General features: G+C 40.7%; 1 protein-coding gene across 3 annotated transcripts in view; it reads right to left on the bottom strand.

Moving 5' to 3' along the window:
- TRPV3 (transient receptor potential cation channel subfamily V member 3) overlaps positions 1-17,700 on the bottom strand; it is a 579,202-nt gene that overhangs the window by 92,760 nt on the left and 468,742 nt on the right. For all 3 annotated transcript variants that reach the window (XM_044080834.1, XM_044080833.1, XM_044080836.1), the window contains one exon: positions 11,514-11,782. In XM_044080834.1, coding sequence (XP_043936769.1) covers positions 11,514-11,782 — 269 coding nt within the window. The remainder of the gene's footprint in view (positions 1-11,513; positions 11,783-17,700) is intronic.

Raw genomic sequence — 17,700 nt, 5'->3', positions numbered from 1 at the left:
TAGTGTTACTAGATCACTGTAAGCCACGATTATGGAGTAGCAAAAGTGGCAGAGAAATGCTGCACCATTCTAAGGCACTATTTAGTTTAGAATAGTAGTGTGGTACTAGATATTACCCTCACATGGTAGCCATATCTTTCAACCATCCAGAATTTTGAAGAATGTCCCTGGTTTTTGCCCACATTTCTGCCTCGATACTCATAAGTTTTTTTATTTTCTGGTAAATCACTGAGTACTATAGTTAGTCAATAATGCCAGACATTTGAGTGCCACACTTTGTATTGTTCAGAAAATGCATGCTGATGCAAAACCTGTTAACTTTTTATGAGAATTAGAAGTAATGTCAAACTGCTCCAATACATTGGCTTTGTCCTTCCATTATTTTTGGCTTTGTGAAGAATTGTTGAGCTAGGATGTTGAGAAGGAGGATGATAGCGCAATTGCAAACAGATGCTCTGCTCCTAAGTGATATTGTGGTTGGCTAAAAAGGCACCACATCTGTATAAGCATCCATCAATGAGTAGTACAGCTGTTAGATGGTCAGTATGTCTAAAGGAGGGATCAGAACAGCTGCCAGCCTTCATGAATGGTATTGCTATGGGACAGAATGGAATGAGACACTGTATGAGCAGCTCAGTGTACCAAAGCTGAGACACACACATGCTGTATGTGCTACCTCCTCCTTAACGTCACTGGGTATACATGAGTTAAACTGATCTGTGTATACTCAGATCAGGATTTGACAAATGTGCTTAGGTGAATCATCGCTTAGCCATATACTGCTGCTTGACTTAGCTGAACTTGCAGAAGTCTATGGAGAAGAACATTTTTTCTCTTATCCTAATATTACATGATTACATGATGTTAAAGTTACCACATTTAAAGAATTAGGAGTGACAGGGTGCTTGAAATTTTGTACCCCTGAATAATTACTTTTAGTAGGATTATTGGTTTAAGTCAATATTTGACAACATGGTTTTGAAATACTCCAGGTGGTTAGAGTGAAGAAAATTAATTTTATTTTGCACTGCTGGCTGAAGTGTTACCTTTACTTTTCTGATGTTTGTTGGTGTGACACCAGTAAACTGATTAATTACTATGAATCCATGTCACTGCTATATGTCAGAATGGTGTCAGAACAGAACTATGCCAGTAAATACAGCTATAAGGGAGAAGGTAGAATAGTATACAGGTGATATGCCCAGATTTAGTGGCATTGCTGCAGGTCAGAACGCTCAGTCCATTACAAGTTACACACACAAGCCATTGGAACTTTCACTGCCCCCTCATCAGTCATACTGATATAACAGAAAAGTGAGAGAGAACTACATGCTACAAATTCAAATTACATAGTTCCTAGACAAATAAACTGCCTGCACCCAGTCACTGTGACTGATTATATTACAAAAGCAGCATACAAGCACTGCACTCTAGCATCAGAAGAAGCTCCGCTGCTTTGTGACTCATTGTTGGCAGTATATTAGAGCTGCATGATGTCAGAATTTGACAGTCAACATCATAGAGTTTCACAATTCTCAGAGAAGTACTCTGCACTTCAGTAATCTTACTGGGGGTTAGAAAGCTGCCAGAGCATTACTTGATTATGCTTTGAGAGCAGCACAGTTGTGAAAGAAGTCCTCTGTGGACTCATCAGTAGTATTAGCTCAAGTAAAAACTGTCTCAGCATAACTTTTATGGTCAGACTGTGGCACGGCTGTTGGGCAGATGTTCTGAGCCTTATAACTCTTGTTAGCAAGATGTTAGAAGGATGCCACAGCACTAACAGTACAGACACCTAGTAGGCCAGTTGTGAGACATGTTTTCTGTTTCTTAAGGGATATTGTGGGTAAAAGTGGTGCCAATGCATTTCATCTTTTGGAACAACACTCACATCTGATAGATGCTTTATGTACTGGGTTGATTCCTTGCTTAGTCACAAACTTGATTTTGTTGAGAGCGCAGAGGGATAAAGCCCAGAGTACAATGTGGGCATGTTTGATTAATACCTCAGACACCCGATGGAGCTGGCAGAGAGACAGAGAAGAATTAAAGACTGGAGGCCACCCACCTCTCTCATGTTGGATAAGGGTTGCACATGCAAGGCATAATTTCCTTGTAGATACGCAGACACTTTTCTGAAATGAACAGTGATATAGATTCAACTTAGAATTGGTCAGCATGGTCATAACATTTTCTCGTGATGTGTCTTGGTCTTTAATAGCTGGACTATGACTTATGGACATAAATACTAGACGTGCATGCAACAAATTAGAACAGATCCATGCTGCAACTGTTTTATATGCAACAGATGTTTTCGTTGAAACTGGACAGTTTCAAATTCCAGATAGTGAGACTGCAATTTCTGGATGTTTATTTTTAGGGAGGGACATATCCACAAAGACATATGGGCTATTGTTATTATTATTTTGCAGATAATACCTAAATTACACACTGACGTCAACTAACTACTTCTTGTTGGCAGAAAAAAATGTCATTAACAAAATGCCTATAAGATGTCATAAATTTATAGGTATCATGAACATCTACATTCCTTCAGAGCAGCCTAAAACTTTACTTGAAGGTCCTCTTCATTGTTTTTTTTCTCTGCAGGATGAACATCAAGTTCACCACTATAACTCTTCCCCCTACGCACCCTCTGGTTAGGACCCATTAATTGGTACCATCACCATGGTGGCATTCAAGGTATTTCCTTTTTTTTTTTTTTTTTTCTTGCAAATTTTTTGTTTTGCCTCTGCTTCCTGCCAACCATCAGATCCTCTCTTGATCAATCAACTCCTTTGCTCCCATTGCTTGTCAGCAGATGACTGAGAGAAGTCATCTTCCATGCAGCCATCAGGGGTGGTTCAAACATTTTTCGGTTTAGCCATACTTCCATATGGGTGCTCAGCCTAGAAATGTAAGGGGGGCCAGGCAATGGACTGACCATACTGTTTTTCTCCTCGCTTTAGCAAGGAACTTGCCAACAAAAGCAGCATACACCTTCCCTCAAACACTGTAAGTGGTTTCCTTGGTCTCTACCAGACAAACCATAGTTTTATGTGTCCTCCCTTCCTCCCAGGAGAGGTGAATGGGCCATAACTCTTGACTTCTCTCCCTTCCTCCCTGGCTCCTACAGGGACGCTAATTGAAACCATGTTACTGGGATCAAGGGTAGGACTCACTCCCTCCATTCCACAGAGCCAGACAGCCATCAGCATTTTCCCCTGCTGTCTCTACCACTCCACAAAGGCTCAGTTTTTCACTCTGAAAAGTGTGTCATGTCAGCACTTGGCTATTTCTCACTTCCATAAAATATGTAAATGAGCTGGACAGTCTTTGCCCACTTACCAGGGAACACGACAGACAGGTTTCTCTGTTATCCACAAGGAAATTCATGCTTTGTGCATGTGCTCTTCAGCATGTGCAGCTTCCGCTCACTTCTGAGAGAGTTGAGTAGGCCACACCCCTTCATTCCTCTCTTTCACTCTGCCAGCTGCATCAGGTGTCCAAGTCATTAAATGAGTAACCTTGGGATTTTATTTCTCTGCACCATCAGAGCTGGCTAGACTAGACCTTTACTTCTAACTTAGCACTTATTATATTAGAATTCCCAGCTCGAGTATACCATTAAGCACTGTTCTCATGAGACAATCGACTTCTTTTGTCAAGACCAGGTTATTATTCTCCAAGTATGGCTTGCTGTGTTGTAGATAAAAGCAACTTGTTCTCTTCATTCGCTCATTTCAGAACTTGACATTGGGGGCTAGTGTTCATTTATGTGAAATAAATTGGAATAGTTATTCTTTCATTTTGTAATGTGCTGGAAGGCAACCAGATTGAGGGGGCTTCTTTGTGCTGTGGATGGAAGCAGCTTGCCCCTTTCATTAGCTCAGTTTAAAGTCTGACATTAAGGACTAAGGACCATCTGTGAGAAATAAGTTGGAATATTTACTCTTTTTTATAATATGCTCTAAGACAACCAGAGTGAGTAGCTGTGCTGTGGATAAAAGCAATTTACCCTCTATTTGCTCTGCTAAAAGTCCCTGACTTTATCTCATAGTTTTGTTTTGTGAGTCATAATTTGTAATTTTCTGCCAGATCACTGAGTGTTGCAGTTACTAAAATGGTGAGGGGGCTGGATGTGGGTGAAAGCTACTTATTCTCACATTGTTTTCTCATCATATATTCTGGCTTTATAGGAATAGTACATGTTTGGATGAAATAAGGTTTGTGTACTGTATGCATGAAGTTTGGGTACTGCTTGCATGAAACTAAGCTGAAACTGTTCCCACTTTTGCAGGATGCCTCTTATTCCCTTACTTTGTCTTTTTTGATATTTTCTTCATAAAATTGTGGTTATCTGACAAATTGTTGAGGACTGCAGACAATAAGTAATGACAAACATTTGAGTTTTAGGCTTTGTGTTCCTCAGAAAATGTATACTAATGTAAAAACTTTTATTCTAACAACTTTAAGCAAATAACAGTAATATATAAAATCTGTCTCTGATTCTGGACCTTTGTCTCAGAAGTTTTGGGTTTGTCCTCATTCTTTCTATAAGAAATTAAGAGATATTTTTACCACAATCAGATGAGTTGTACATGGCAAAGTAGCTATATGCTGGGTGGGTGTGGAGGATGTCTGTGGATGAAAGTAACTTACCTTCTTGTTGCATTATCAGTTTAACAGAATAGTTTAGCTTTGCAGGATTAGTATGTATTTATGTGAAATAAGTTGGAATACCTGAGTTACTATGTGCTTGTGTGAAACAAGCCTGAAATATGTTGTTGTGTCCATAATTATTATTTTTACCACAAGATGACATTTGAGATGTACAGAGTTAATAATGGGTTATGACTGCTGAGTTTATGAAATGTCTGTGAATGAGAAAGGTTTACTCAGCTGTCATAATCAAGTTAAACAGTCATTAATCTGGCTTTGTAGGACTAGAGTGCATTTCTGTAAAGCAGTTTAATGTGGGCATGTTTTTTTCAATCTCCATTTGACATTTTGAAGTGTACAAAGTCAAGTGTTTATACAATCTAGCCCAATAACACAGCAGATGCCTCTCTGTATTTCTTTTCAGTCAGTAACAGTTGGCACTCCATCCCTTTGACTCTTAAACAAATAAAGGGCACTAAATCATTTAAAATGCAACTAAAATATACCTGCTAGACACCTGGCTGTGTTCTTATTTCACTCCAGGATAATTTCAGCTCAGTCAGCATCCCTCCTGTGTTAACTACTCTTCTATTCACTACCCTAACCCCTCTTCCATTCAGTCCCTCCCACCCATCTTCCATTCCATCTCTTACCTCTGTCCTCTCCCCCTCCTGGCAACCCTTCCTATATATCTTCATTACTGTCTCCAATACCGATTGTTGTTTCTCTTGTATGCTGCATGCATCTGAATATCTTAACAGTGCCGATATTCTTATCCTATGTAATGTTTCTATTATTCAGTAAAGTACAGTTTTGTACCTACCATAAATGTAGATGTTCAAGTGTATACCCTGCTGCAGTCATCACACTTGGGTTATCCTGTCGTCAGGCGGTCCCGCAGTCGGCCTGAATTCCAAAGTCTTGGTCCGGCGTCAGTTGCTGTCGCTTCTTCCCTGACTTCAGTGCGCCAGGGGTATATAAGAGGCATCCAATGCCATTTTCTTCAGTTTTTCTTGCCCCAGATGTCAGGTGCCCCCCCAAAAGGTGGTCAGTAGATAGTACCAATAATAAAAGTTTAGCACAAACAAAACATCCCTCCAGCTATAAGCAAATACACCACAAAGGTTGTATCAGATGTTAAGGTATTGAAAGGTTTCAGTTAGGTCAGAGGGGATGGAGGGAGGGTAACCTGCACTGCAGCAGGGTATACACTCGAACATCTACATTTATGGTAGGTACAAAACTGTACTATGTTCATCGTGTTACCCTGCTGCAGTCATCACACTTGGGTTGAATCCCAAAGCTAAGGATGGGAGGTGGAGTCAAACAGGGTTAGAGGAGGCTAAAAGGCCCTGCAAAACTGCAGTGGCGAAGCCAGCTCTAGACTTAGAGTAAAGTGGTAAGTGATAGTGTTTGGTGAAGGTGTGTACTGAACTCCAAGTTGCAGCTTCCAGAATATCCTTGGTTGGCACCCTCCTGAGGAAGGCTGTAGATGTAGCTGCTGCCCTGGTGGAGTGGGGCCTTATGCTAGCAGGAACTGGTTTTCCATGATGGGTGTAGCAAAAACATATGCAGTGTCCTATCCATTTGGAAATGGTCTGTTTTGAGATAGCCTTTCCTTGTGATGCTGTAGCGTAGGATACAAAAAGCTGGTCAGATTTTCTGAAAACCTTAGTTTTATCCAAGTAGTAACGTAGTTGCCTGTGAATGTCCAAGGAGTGCAGCAGTCTTTCTCCTTTGTTCTGTGGATTTGGGAAGAAGGTGGGTAAATGGATGGTTTGATTTAGAGCCACACTGGATACCACCTTTGGCATAAAGGAGGGGTTAGTTCATAGAGAAACTCTGTCTTGATGAAAAATGAGGAAAGACTCTACTGCCATTAGTGCCTGTAGCTCTGAGACTCTTCAGGCTGAAGTAATTGCTAGCAGCAGGACAGTCTTCCATGATATAAACTTTAAATCAGCTGAGAAAGCTGGCTCCAAAGCTGGCAGCATAAGTTTTTCCAGAACAAAGTTGAGGTCCCAAGTTGGTGTTGGTGCTGTCCTGGGAGGCCTAATGTTTTTGGCCCCTCTGAGGTACTGCCTTAGAAGTGGATGTGAAAATAAGGGAGGATCCATGTTGTGGTGAGCTGAAATAGCTAAGGCGTGGATTTTAATAGATGAAAAAGAAAGTTGTTTGTATAACATCTTAGTTAAATATTGTAGAACCTGAGGTATGTCCGGCTCAAGGGTATTTTGGCCTTTAGCTTGGTTCCAGGTGCAAAATCTTTTCCATTTGTCTGAGTAGGCTTTCCTGGTGCTGGGCCTCCTGGCCTCCAGAATGACATCCATAACAGCTTGTGAAAGAGGAGCTGGCTGGTTGCTTAGGTGATTTGCCATGCAGCCAAATTTAAGGTTTTGAGATGGCTGTGTAGAATCTGACTGTCTTGCTGTGTGAGCAGATGAGGAATTTGTGGTAAAATCCATGGTGGGCCGTGTTCCTTAGTAGTGGGTACCAGTGCTGGCGTGGCCAGCCTGGGGCAATGAGTATCATTCGGGGTCTCTCCATCCTGACTTTCAGCACCACCTTTGTGAGAAGGGGCAATGGAGGAAAGGCATATACTGTCAGCGTTTTCCAACTGAATGAGAGTGCGTCCACTTTCCAAGCTTGATGGTGAAATGTCCTGGTGCAAAATTTTGATAGCTGATAGTTTTGGGGGTTGGCAAACAGGTCTATGTCTGGGCGCCCCCATTTTTGAGTTATCATTGCAAATACTTGTGGATCCAGTTTCCACTCGTGGGGATCCATGATGTGCCTGCTTAGGTCTTCTGCAAATGTGTTCTTTTTTTCTGGCAGGAATTGAGCTTGTAATTGAACTTGGTAAGCCAGTGCTGTGTTCCACAAGGTCATTGCTTGCCTGCACAGAGGATAGGAGTATGTACTCCCTTGCTTGTTTATGTACCACATTACTGTTGTGTTGTCTGTCCTTATTATAAGCTGTCCTAGATGTAACAGGTCCTTGAAGGCTGTCAGAGCATTCTGTACAGCTAGCATTTCTTTTTGATTGATGTGCAGATTTCTTTGATCTGCAGTCCATATGCCTTGAACGCACTGTCCTGCCATGTGTGCCCCCCAGGCATAGTCCGATGTATCTGTTGTCATAGTTTGCCTGGCTAGGGGTAAGGTGAAAGACTGAAACTTGTTAAGGTGACATGCCTGTGACCACCATAGAAACTCCTGTTGAAGGCAGGGAATGAGAGGCATCATTGTTTCCAAGCTGTGGCTGTGTCGAGTCCATACGCTTTTCAGGTACCATTGTAATTTCCTCATATGCAGTTTTGCAAATGGCATTAGTAGTATGCAAGATGCCATGAAGCCCAAGGCCTGCAGAATTTTTCTTGTAGGGAGTTGGGTTTTTGTTGCCATTATTTTGAAGTATTGAGTTAGTTGTAGTTATTTGTCTGGCATCAGATAAGCCATCTGGGCTGTTGTATTCAAGCTGGCACCCAGGAATGTCATGTTTTGTGAGGGCACTAGTTTTGATTTCTTTTCGTTTACTGTGTACCCTAGGCAACTTAGAAGGTGTTTTACAAAAGCCAGATGTTGTAAGAGAATGTCCTTGCTTTCTACTTGGATAAGGCAGTCGTCCAGGTATGGGTATATTTGAATTCCTCTTTGTCTGCAGTATGCAATTACTGGTGCCAGGCATTTTGTGAAGACCCTGGACACAGTAGATAAGCCAAAGGGCAGTGCAGAGAATTGGTAATGGGTTGAACCTGCAATGAAACTGAGATATCTTCTGCAATTTTGTCTGATAGGGACATGCAGGTATGCCTCCTTGAGGTCCAACGTTACTAGCCAAGCTTTCTTGCCCAACATGGGAAGAAGCTGCTGTAGTGTTAGCATCTTGAATTTGGGTACTTGCAATAAGGTGTTTAGAATCGAAAGGTCCAGAATGGGTCTCCAAGCATTGTCCTTTCTGGGGACTAGAAAGAGCCTTGAGTAAAATCCTTGGCCTTGCTCCTGTGTAGGTACCAGTTGAATAGCTCTCATGTAGATGAGAGCTGTAATTTGTTTTTGTGCCTCTGCCCATTGATTTTGTGGCAGGTTTGGCATTCCTTTTATCCTTGGCAAGGTGTGGAAATGGAATCTGTATCCTTGTGAGATAATGTCTAGGACCCATTTGTCCTTTGTGATGATGTGCCAGTTGTCTGCAAAAAGTGCTAATTTTCCTCCCAAGGGAGCTGCCAAGAGAGCTTTGCTTGGCAGTTTGAGGTTTAAGTCATTGTGTTTGTCTTCTAGTAGTTTGGGACCTGTCTTCTCCTCCCTTCTGTGTTGCAGTGCCCCATTGGCGAGGTTTGTAAGGGATTTGTGCTTGACCTCTGCCCCTTGGGCATCTGTATTTACCCCTCTGTGGTCTGTCAGAAGGTGGAAAGGACCAATTTTTTGTTGGCCAATTTCTGCTGAAGCGTGGGGGTTGTACCTGTAAGAAATCTTTGACCGTCTGCATAGATTTTGCCTTATCCTCCATTTTCTTTAAAACCTCTTCTGCTTTAACTCCAAAGAAGACATCCTGCTGTAAGGGTGCATCTAGTAACTTTGCTTTAACATGATCAGGCAGAGCTTGTTCCTTTAACCAAGCATGCCTACGTATAACAGACCCAGTAACAGCTGCTCTACAGGAAGCTTCCAAGCAATCAAATCCACATTGTAAAGTATGTTTGCCCACCTGTTCAGCTGCATGCAACAGATCCTGCATTTCCTTGAATTCAGACTGTTGAGGGTGCATGCTCATCTTTTGTTTTATTTGAGACATTAGGAATTGCTGGTATTTCAGCATGTGAAATTGACAATTTAGTGCTCTCATAGCTAGAGTAGCTGAGGTGTAAACCTTCTTCCCCACCTATCTAGTGCTCTGGAGTCCCTTTCAGAGGATACAGGATTTTTAGCCATAGAAGCCTTAGCCCCTTTGGGACCCTGGGAGATTGTCTCTGGGTCAGCAACAGGGCTTTTGTAAAGGAATTTGTGTGAGTCAGGCACTCTATAATATCTGTCTGGTTTGGCTGGAAAAGGAGGCAGAGAATCTGGATTTAGACTAGATTCTAAGTAAACATCATCCACAATGTCTAAAACTGGAGGGTTAGCAAGTGGTCTGAGCTAGGGGAGTAAAAGAAACTCTCGGAGCCTTTTCTATGAGTCGGAGTAGTCCTGACCTTCCAGTGGAAATGTTCCCTCATGGTATGTAAGGTTTCCCCAAAGGAATAGTCTTCAGGGGGAGAAGCTGAAGGAATGGAATCTTCAGCATCAGCATCTTCATAAGGGGGAAAGGAGTAATCCTGTTCCTCAGAGGAGCCTGAGGAAATAGACACTTGATCAGAGGAGGCATAATCCTCCTCTTGTCTAGGCCTTTTGTCTGGGGGGGGGGGTTGGGAACCCCTTATTAAAGAAATCAAATCTTCAGCCATTTTAAGCATCTGTTTCTTAGGCATGGAGCCTTGAACTGGAGACTGATGAGCAGTCTTTTTTGGTTTTAGAGGAGTCTTAAGCTTAGCATAAGATTTTATGGTGAGAGTAGTCGGCCTGAAGACACCTTCTGTAACCGAAGGTGTTTCCACAGCACCGGCTTCTCCTTCTGCAATGTTGTCGGTGGGGCTTAAAGAAAATGGCTGTGTCAACCTAGAACTCTCTGCTTGAGAATCCTAAGCGGTCTGGGGTTGCAATTCTGCTGTCGCCAGGGGCTGCGTAGGTGCCTCACTAAAAACTGGAGAACCGGCGACCAGCCCAGCTGAGGCCTCGGAGTCTGGCTTGGATCTAGGCTGCCTGTCTTTATCTTTGCATTTTTTATGCACGCCGGTAGTCGGTTGCTCCGACAGCATAGTGTAATTAAATTTCCTACCGAAGTAGTGTTGTGTGAAATCAAAGCATCGCTTTATAGTTCGCTTATTGAACCTAGCACAAAACCGACAACCAGTGATGTTGTGGTCTGGGCCTAGGCAAGGTATACAATAAGAATGAAAGTCCTTATGATGTATTTGCTTCCCACAAGAAATGCAATTGTTAACTTTTTCTGACATCGGACTGAGGCAAGAAAAGGTTCCCAACAGGGTACTTAGCTTTGAAGAGTTTGGATTGAAATTCGATTAAAAAATCTCAGGTGTCGGCTGACCAGTACTTGCGAACTGCTTCTGCTTCGGGCACCACGTGGCAAGAAAGACTGAAGAAAATGGCATCGGATGCCTCTTATATACCCCTGGTGCACTGACGTCAGGGAAGAAGCGACAGCAACCGATGCCGGACCAAGAATTTGGAATTCAGGCCGACTGCGGGACTGCCTGATGACAGGTTAACCCAAGTGTGATGACTGCAGCAGGGTAACACAATGAACATCTGTATTTTTACTCCAGTCCTCTGTGTTTTGAATCATTGCATTTTTACTTTTCTATATTTATTTCACATTCTTTCTCTTTAGTACTCCTTTTGCATTCTGTACATTGCAAGTACTGTGTTGTAGCATTTTTTCACAATGCATCGGTCAGATCATTCCTGTCAACAAATGTAATAAATAAGTAAATAAATAAATAAGTGATGGGCGTGTGGATTATACTGACAGTGGTTTGAATGGTCTAAAATCAGGAAAATGATTTTTAACAAATATGTGCATTTATGCATGGATCTCCCCCCAAAAAAGTGTGTGTGGGAGGGTATGGCTTGAAAACCTCCCATAGCCCAAGGTGCTCTTAATCTGTGACTGATGGTAGCTAAGAGTTTTTAAAAACATTGGTTAGTGCACCACATTTTAACAACACAGTGATTTATTTTTCAACTGGTCAGTCTTTCTGTAAAAAGCAACATAGTTGTAAAGAAACACTAACCTGGAGTTTCCAGATATTCTTACTTTCCCTGGCAAGATTCTCCACTGTTTCTCCCATTACTGCGATCAACATATTTAGCAGGAGGACAAATGTAAGTATGACATACAATACAAGCAGGAGTAGTGAAAATGCTGGATACAGGGAGTTTTTTTGCATTTCCAGGTTCCCCAGCCCAAGGGTGAGTTTGAACAGTTCTAGCAATGCACTAGAGAAGTTGTGGTATGGGCTACAGACTTTTTGGTCAGGGCACTGGATCAGGGATGCAAGTGCTGTAGAAAGGAATGAAAATCATTACATTTAAACTCAGCAGTGATTCCTTGATTAATACAGTTATATGGCTAAACATGTGTACTCTTTCCTGGAGCTATAATACTCTAATATCCTACAAGTAAGTGCACAGTGTTTATATTTATAAGTACTTTAGCATTCAGTCATTTTTATTGCCATTGTATTCACAGCTAAAATAGACAAGCAAATTACGTGAAATCCATTTTTTATAATTTCACATATTTTTCACACCTGAAACTAGCTCTCAGGTTAATATACAAAAATCGAATGAGCTTTGAATGAACACATCAGAGTAATGGAAACTCCTTGCATATTTTCTGATCCTGCACACCACTTTATTTTGACGTTGCCACTGGCCAGCGACCAAATGATAATGAATATTTTCAAAGGCCTATAAAAGCCACAGATTATTCTAGTCATAAGTAAACGGAGTTAAAAAAAACACCACGTTTGCATCTAGAAATATACATTTTTGCTTTTCTACTACCGGTCTGAAATTAAGATATGATAAAACATTGATTTTATTTTAAGTTTTTTTTTTTGTTCCCATTGTTTGCCAGTCATTAAATCTTCTTTTGGTCACCTGGCCCATTTATTTCCATATGTTTGGGCAAGAAATGACCAAAGATTTGCTATTTATGCAGCCATAAGGGTTGTTTAACAACTCTAGAGTCCCTTGCAAACAGAGGAGTTATACAATGTATTCTTATAGCTGCATCCATACTCTCAGGAGTACTCCTTACTTGACAGGTGAATTACTAATTGCCCAGAATGTATAGACTGTTGAATTACTAATTGCCTATTACCCAGCATGTATAGAATGGTAAATTACTGCCTGCTCCCCATTTCCCAGAGTGTATAGATAGTGTAGGTCTATATTACTTTATCAAAGTTTTACTTCAGCAAATACCTACTCATCGACCCCTTTACATTGAACATCCATTCATTGAATGTTACTTGCAAACCACAACTATTGTCACACACACTACATTATTTCAAACCCACCAAGGTGGGGGCTGTGCCTCCCCCCCACTTATATATACCAACTCAGTGATCAAATTATAGTGGGGAAAAGGACAAATTTGTAATGATGGCTAACCATACCTCTCAACCTGGAAACATCAAACACCTGGACAAAGGCCCATGAAAAATAGGTATAAATCTGTACACTAACATAACATTTGCATACATAGTTAAGTTATGTAAACCCACCCACTCCAATGGAGTTGTGGGATACCAACTTTCAAACACAAACTGAAGAACAGACAATGAAAATATGGCCCCAGAGTCCCACTACAGCCATTCCAATGTCCCATTACTTGGCTATTTCGCCCCATTTACCATAAACACTGTAATGTGCATGCTGCTTTACTTCTACAATGACTATTTGGATCTCATTTAAAACTTTTATTTTACATTTTATAGCACAAACACTAATAGACATCTGCTAAACTAAGCAATACAGTCACAATGAAAATAGACTTAGCATTAAAACTTCTCTGCCCTTGAAACTCACATTCATTGAAACAGCACTGAAACCCACATTCAAAGAAAATGCATCTGGCCAGTGGTGGATAAACATTACCTTTGGGCTCTTTTCAAATCATAGTCCCCTCACACATGAAACATACATGTGTTCTTTGATACATCTTCCCAACTGTATTAAATTATATTCCTTGTATAATACAGCACACTTCTTGGAGCACATTTTAAATTTATTGTTTTGAACATTTTTCTAGTAAGCAGTGAAACAAAATGCATGAACCAGTAATGACAAACTGCCCAATTCAGAACATTTCCATCATAGAAGTCTACTCAAACTTCTACAATCCACCAGTATCAGTAAATATGCACCACCCCTGCAGAAGTAAAAGTCATCTAAATAATTCCACATTAAATGGATATGTAACTAATGAAGAGGTTGCTACTAGCAAACAACTTTATATTTCATTGTTTCATCTACAAGTAAAGTGCTTGCTTCCATTAAAGAATAAATTGCCTATGTTACATTAAAAATGATAAGCTAGTAATATTTCAATAGGGAATGGATGGCAAACTGATAACAGGTTCATAATTACTAGGTATCTCCACCAAAGGAGGACATTCTCAGGACTGCAGCATCCACCCCCTTTAAAAGTACAACACAGTACAGTATCAGCAATCCATCTACATACTTTGGGAGTAGAACCCGCAGCCTTCTGCAACAAAAACAAGTATACTACCTGTTGTGTTACTAACAATGCAAGTAGACTTTGCATAAGCAGCGCTAAACATCCCTTTGTCTGAAGAACTGTGCAGCACAAGAAATCAGGAAAAAGCCAAATGTATTGGGGGAAAAAGTCCCAAAACCGGGGACACATTTTAAATGTTGCTTGTATAATCTTAGAGAGTTGCTAGAATAAAATGTTGTCTTTCCATTTGATTCTGAAAGATAGGAAGACTGAATCTCAAATGGCTATCATTATTTAGTGAATTAAGTTGTCAGGGATTTGCCAGAAAACCACAAATTTTATTTTTATTTAACATTTGTTTACCAGGAAAGTCCAATGTGGAACAAAGGCTCCAGATACATGTTTTTGTATTACAGGAGGAAACTAGAGCACCCAGAGAAAACCCACACAAACACAGGGAGGACATGCAGACTCCACACAGAAGGCACTTCAGCTGAGAATCAAACCAGATAATCTCTTGTAGTGAGGCAACAACCCTATCGCTGCACCACTACACCATCTGAATTTTAAGGGGAACAGACCAAAAGTATGAGCCAAACATTCCAGACATTCTGTGAAAATTTGTACAATTGAGAGTTACAACTCCTTTAATCATAAGTGGTATGGGCAGAGAACTCAGGCTCTTGTTCCTTGTACCTAAGGTACAGGGTTTGAGCCTGAGTAACCCTAACCGCCACCAGGTATACCTAACTGGTGCATTTTACACACACACACACACACACACACACACACACACACACACACACACACACACACACACACACACACACACACACACACACACACATCCCTTGTGTAAGTCAAATATCAACTACTAGTAAGTGTAATTCAAATCACATCACTTCAATGCTTGTACTAAGTGCAGTGCGGACCTGGTTAATTCAAATGCTTGAGGCAGAGCACACACACTTCAATGCTTTTCAAATATCACATCACTTCAATGTGCTTGTACTTATCACTTCAATGTACTAAATGCAGTGCAGTGCGGCCCTGGTTAATTCAAATGCTTGCAGCAGAAAGTTGTAATTGAAATGCAGCTAGCTCGAGCAGTAGCAATTAAAAGGCAGAGTTTTTATTTTACTTTTTGTCCTCCTTCTTACCTGGAGCAGTTGGGGAAATGCATGCATGGCTTGCACGCTACTTTTACTGGTGCTGGCTGGCCAGAAACAAAATACAGTGAATCCCTCAAGCCCTCAGACAATTCTGACAAGCTGGCAGGCTGATCGCAGAACTGACGTCATCGCACATGCCTCTGCATGTGATGATGTCATCCCAAAAGTCGGAAAAAGAAAAGCCGGGAAATTTGGAAATTAAGGGGTGCCATTATAGAATTGTGGGCACCCCATTATTTGGACCTCAAAACCGGTACAAATTGAGAAATTCAGAATGGCTGAGAAGTATGTGGTCAACTAACTCCCTTCTCTATAAAAAAAGTTTGCCTTTTTTAACATTTGATGAATGGATGTTCAATGTAAAGGGGTCGATGAATAGGTATTCATGGAAAGAAGTAATACAGACTCGATAGCGTTGAATTACTCGATACATATCAGCGACCAGTGCTATGCAGCAAAAGTCTGGTGTAATAAAAAAATCCAGACTTTATCTCTTATCATTTCTTTTGGTAATTATGTCATAATTCCCTAAGGAATGCCTTCCTTTGGATTTGTAAGCATGAAAAGGAGCCCTGACAGAAGAAATATTAAGAAGGACAAGGACACTTTTATTGCAACAACCACATATACTTTTTTTTAATATTTATGGCTATGATAAGTACCCTCATTAAAATAAGGATGATTCCTCCAGAGAATTCAAAATATGAATGCAATGGTATTAAGCAGTGGACATCCCTCACCCCAGGTCTAGATAGCAAGTTATAACATTCCATGTAATACTGCAGAAGCAAAGCCACCGCTACTTCTGGAATGGAATCCAGTGCACAGTAGTTGGTGAAGGCCTGTACAGAAGTCCACAGAGCAGCTTTGCAAATATTCTGAGTAGTTAATGAAAAAGGCTGTAGTGGTGGTGGCATCTGTCTTAGTAGAACGTGTACTGACCTGTCCCATCAGGATTTTCCCGAGCATCATAACAGAAGATAATACAATTTGCCAACTGTATGGATAGAGTCTGCTTTGACAATGGTTTATCCAGTTTTACTGATATAAAAGACACAAATAATTGGCTTGTTTATGTTAAGACTTTAGCCCTGTTAGGTGAGTACCTGATCTTCTTATGTACATTCATAGTGTACGGAAAGTTTCTCCCTTGTTTTCAAGCTTTAGATAAAAGATAAAATACTGTCAGCTGAGTTCCCTGACTTAGGTAGAGGACTTTGTCATGTAAGTGTGTTATTCTTCAGGGATGCCCTATCTTTGTAGAAAGCTGTGCATGTTTCCCAGCATATTAGGACCCTCTAGTCAGAGATCCATTTGGCCTAGGTTATTGCAGCAAAAACTGAGTCTTTGAAGATAAATATTTTAGATAATATGAAACTGTGGGCTTAAAGAGAAGAAGGGTGAACTTCACAGCAATGACATTTAGATCCCACATCAATGGGATGGGTCTTCTGGGAGAGTTTGAGGTGTAAGATGCTCTTCCCAAACAGCTTCTCTGCAGATGTAATTCAAACTGGGGAGTCTAGTGACATGCAGTCCAATATGGTCAAAAGTTGTGCATTAACAAAATAACTTGTTAGCCCTTGAATAATTCTGAGCAGTATTCGGGGATTTTAAGGGTGTTGCAAGCAGCTGGGGAAAATTGTTATCCGTTATATCAGTGGAAGAAACTGTTCCACTTAGATAAGTAGGATGTATTGATCACAGGTTTCACAGGTCCCACCTCTAACTTCTGCAAATGGCAGAACAACATTACCGGTTAGCCCAGGTTTTCCATCTACGCTGGTTTTGAATAGTATTCCCCGTAGGCAAGGAACGGGGAACACAGGGGAGACTCTTAATCGTTGTTCGTGGTTTCAACAATGGCTTGCCAAGGATTTATTTTCAACAACCAGGAGAGACTTACTAAACCTAAGGACTTACAGAACAATTTGCAGGAAATCGAACTAAAAATGGGCAAGGTACGTAATTTACAAATTGATAATGCATACCTTGCTGAATGTGTTAGACTACAAAGGATACCCAAGGGTTTGAGAATGAGTAAATTTCCCAACAGGTTATTGGTGGGACAACCAGAATTAGAAAAACTTTTTGCCATGTTCGACTGGCATGGTATGGAACTGTTGCACTTCATTATTAAAATTAACGCTAAAAGAATAAACAATCTATTAGAAGAAATTAATAATTTGAATGAAGCCATTCTGGCTGATGTGAACTTTTCTAGACATGAATTTAAATATGACAATGTGTTTGAAAAAACTGAACAACAAGTAAAAGAAAATGTAGCTAGAAAGTACAGGAAATTAAAAAGGGATGAGCAAGAATACAAACAAAAAATGGCTTATCCACTTCCTAAAAGTTATTTAGAACCCCCCCCGGTTATGTCACACGAGATGGTGTTTATGACTTAGGAATGTGATTTGTTAATTACATGTGCTTTGGAGTGATTTGTGCTCTGATTGTGCAGTGTTTTCTAGCTTGCATTCACAGTTCTTGATTCTTCTGATTATAAAGTCTGATTATATTTCATGTACAGAAATTTTGCATAGATACTGC

Source organism: Protopterus annectens, chromosome 8.part0 (genome assembly GCF_019279795.1).
Source record: "Protopterus annectens isolate FY-2018-M chromosome 8.part0, PAN1.0, whole genome shotgun sequence".
Classification (NCBI taxonomy): domain Eukaryota; kingdom Metazoa; phylum Chordata; order Ceratodontiformes; family Protopteridae; genus Protopterus; species Protopterus annectens.
The sequence above is the reverse complement of the archived record's forward strand: the minus strand, read 5'-3'. Positions and strand labels throughout refer to the sequence as shown.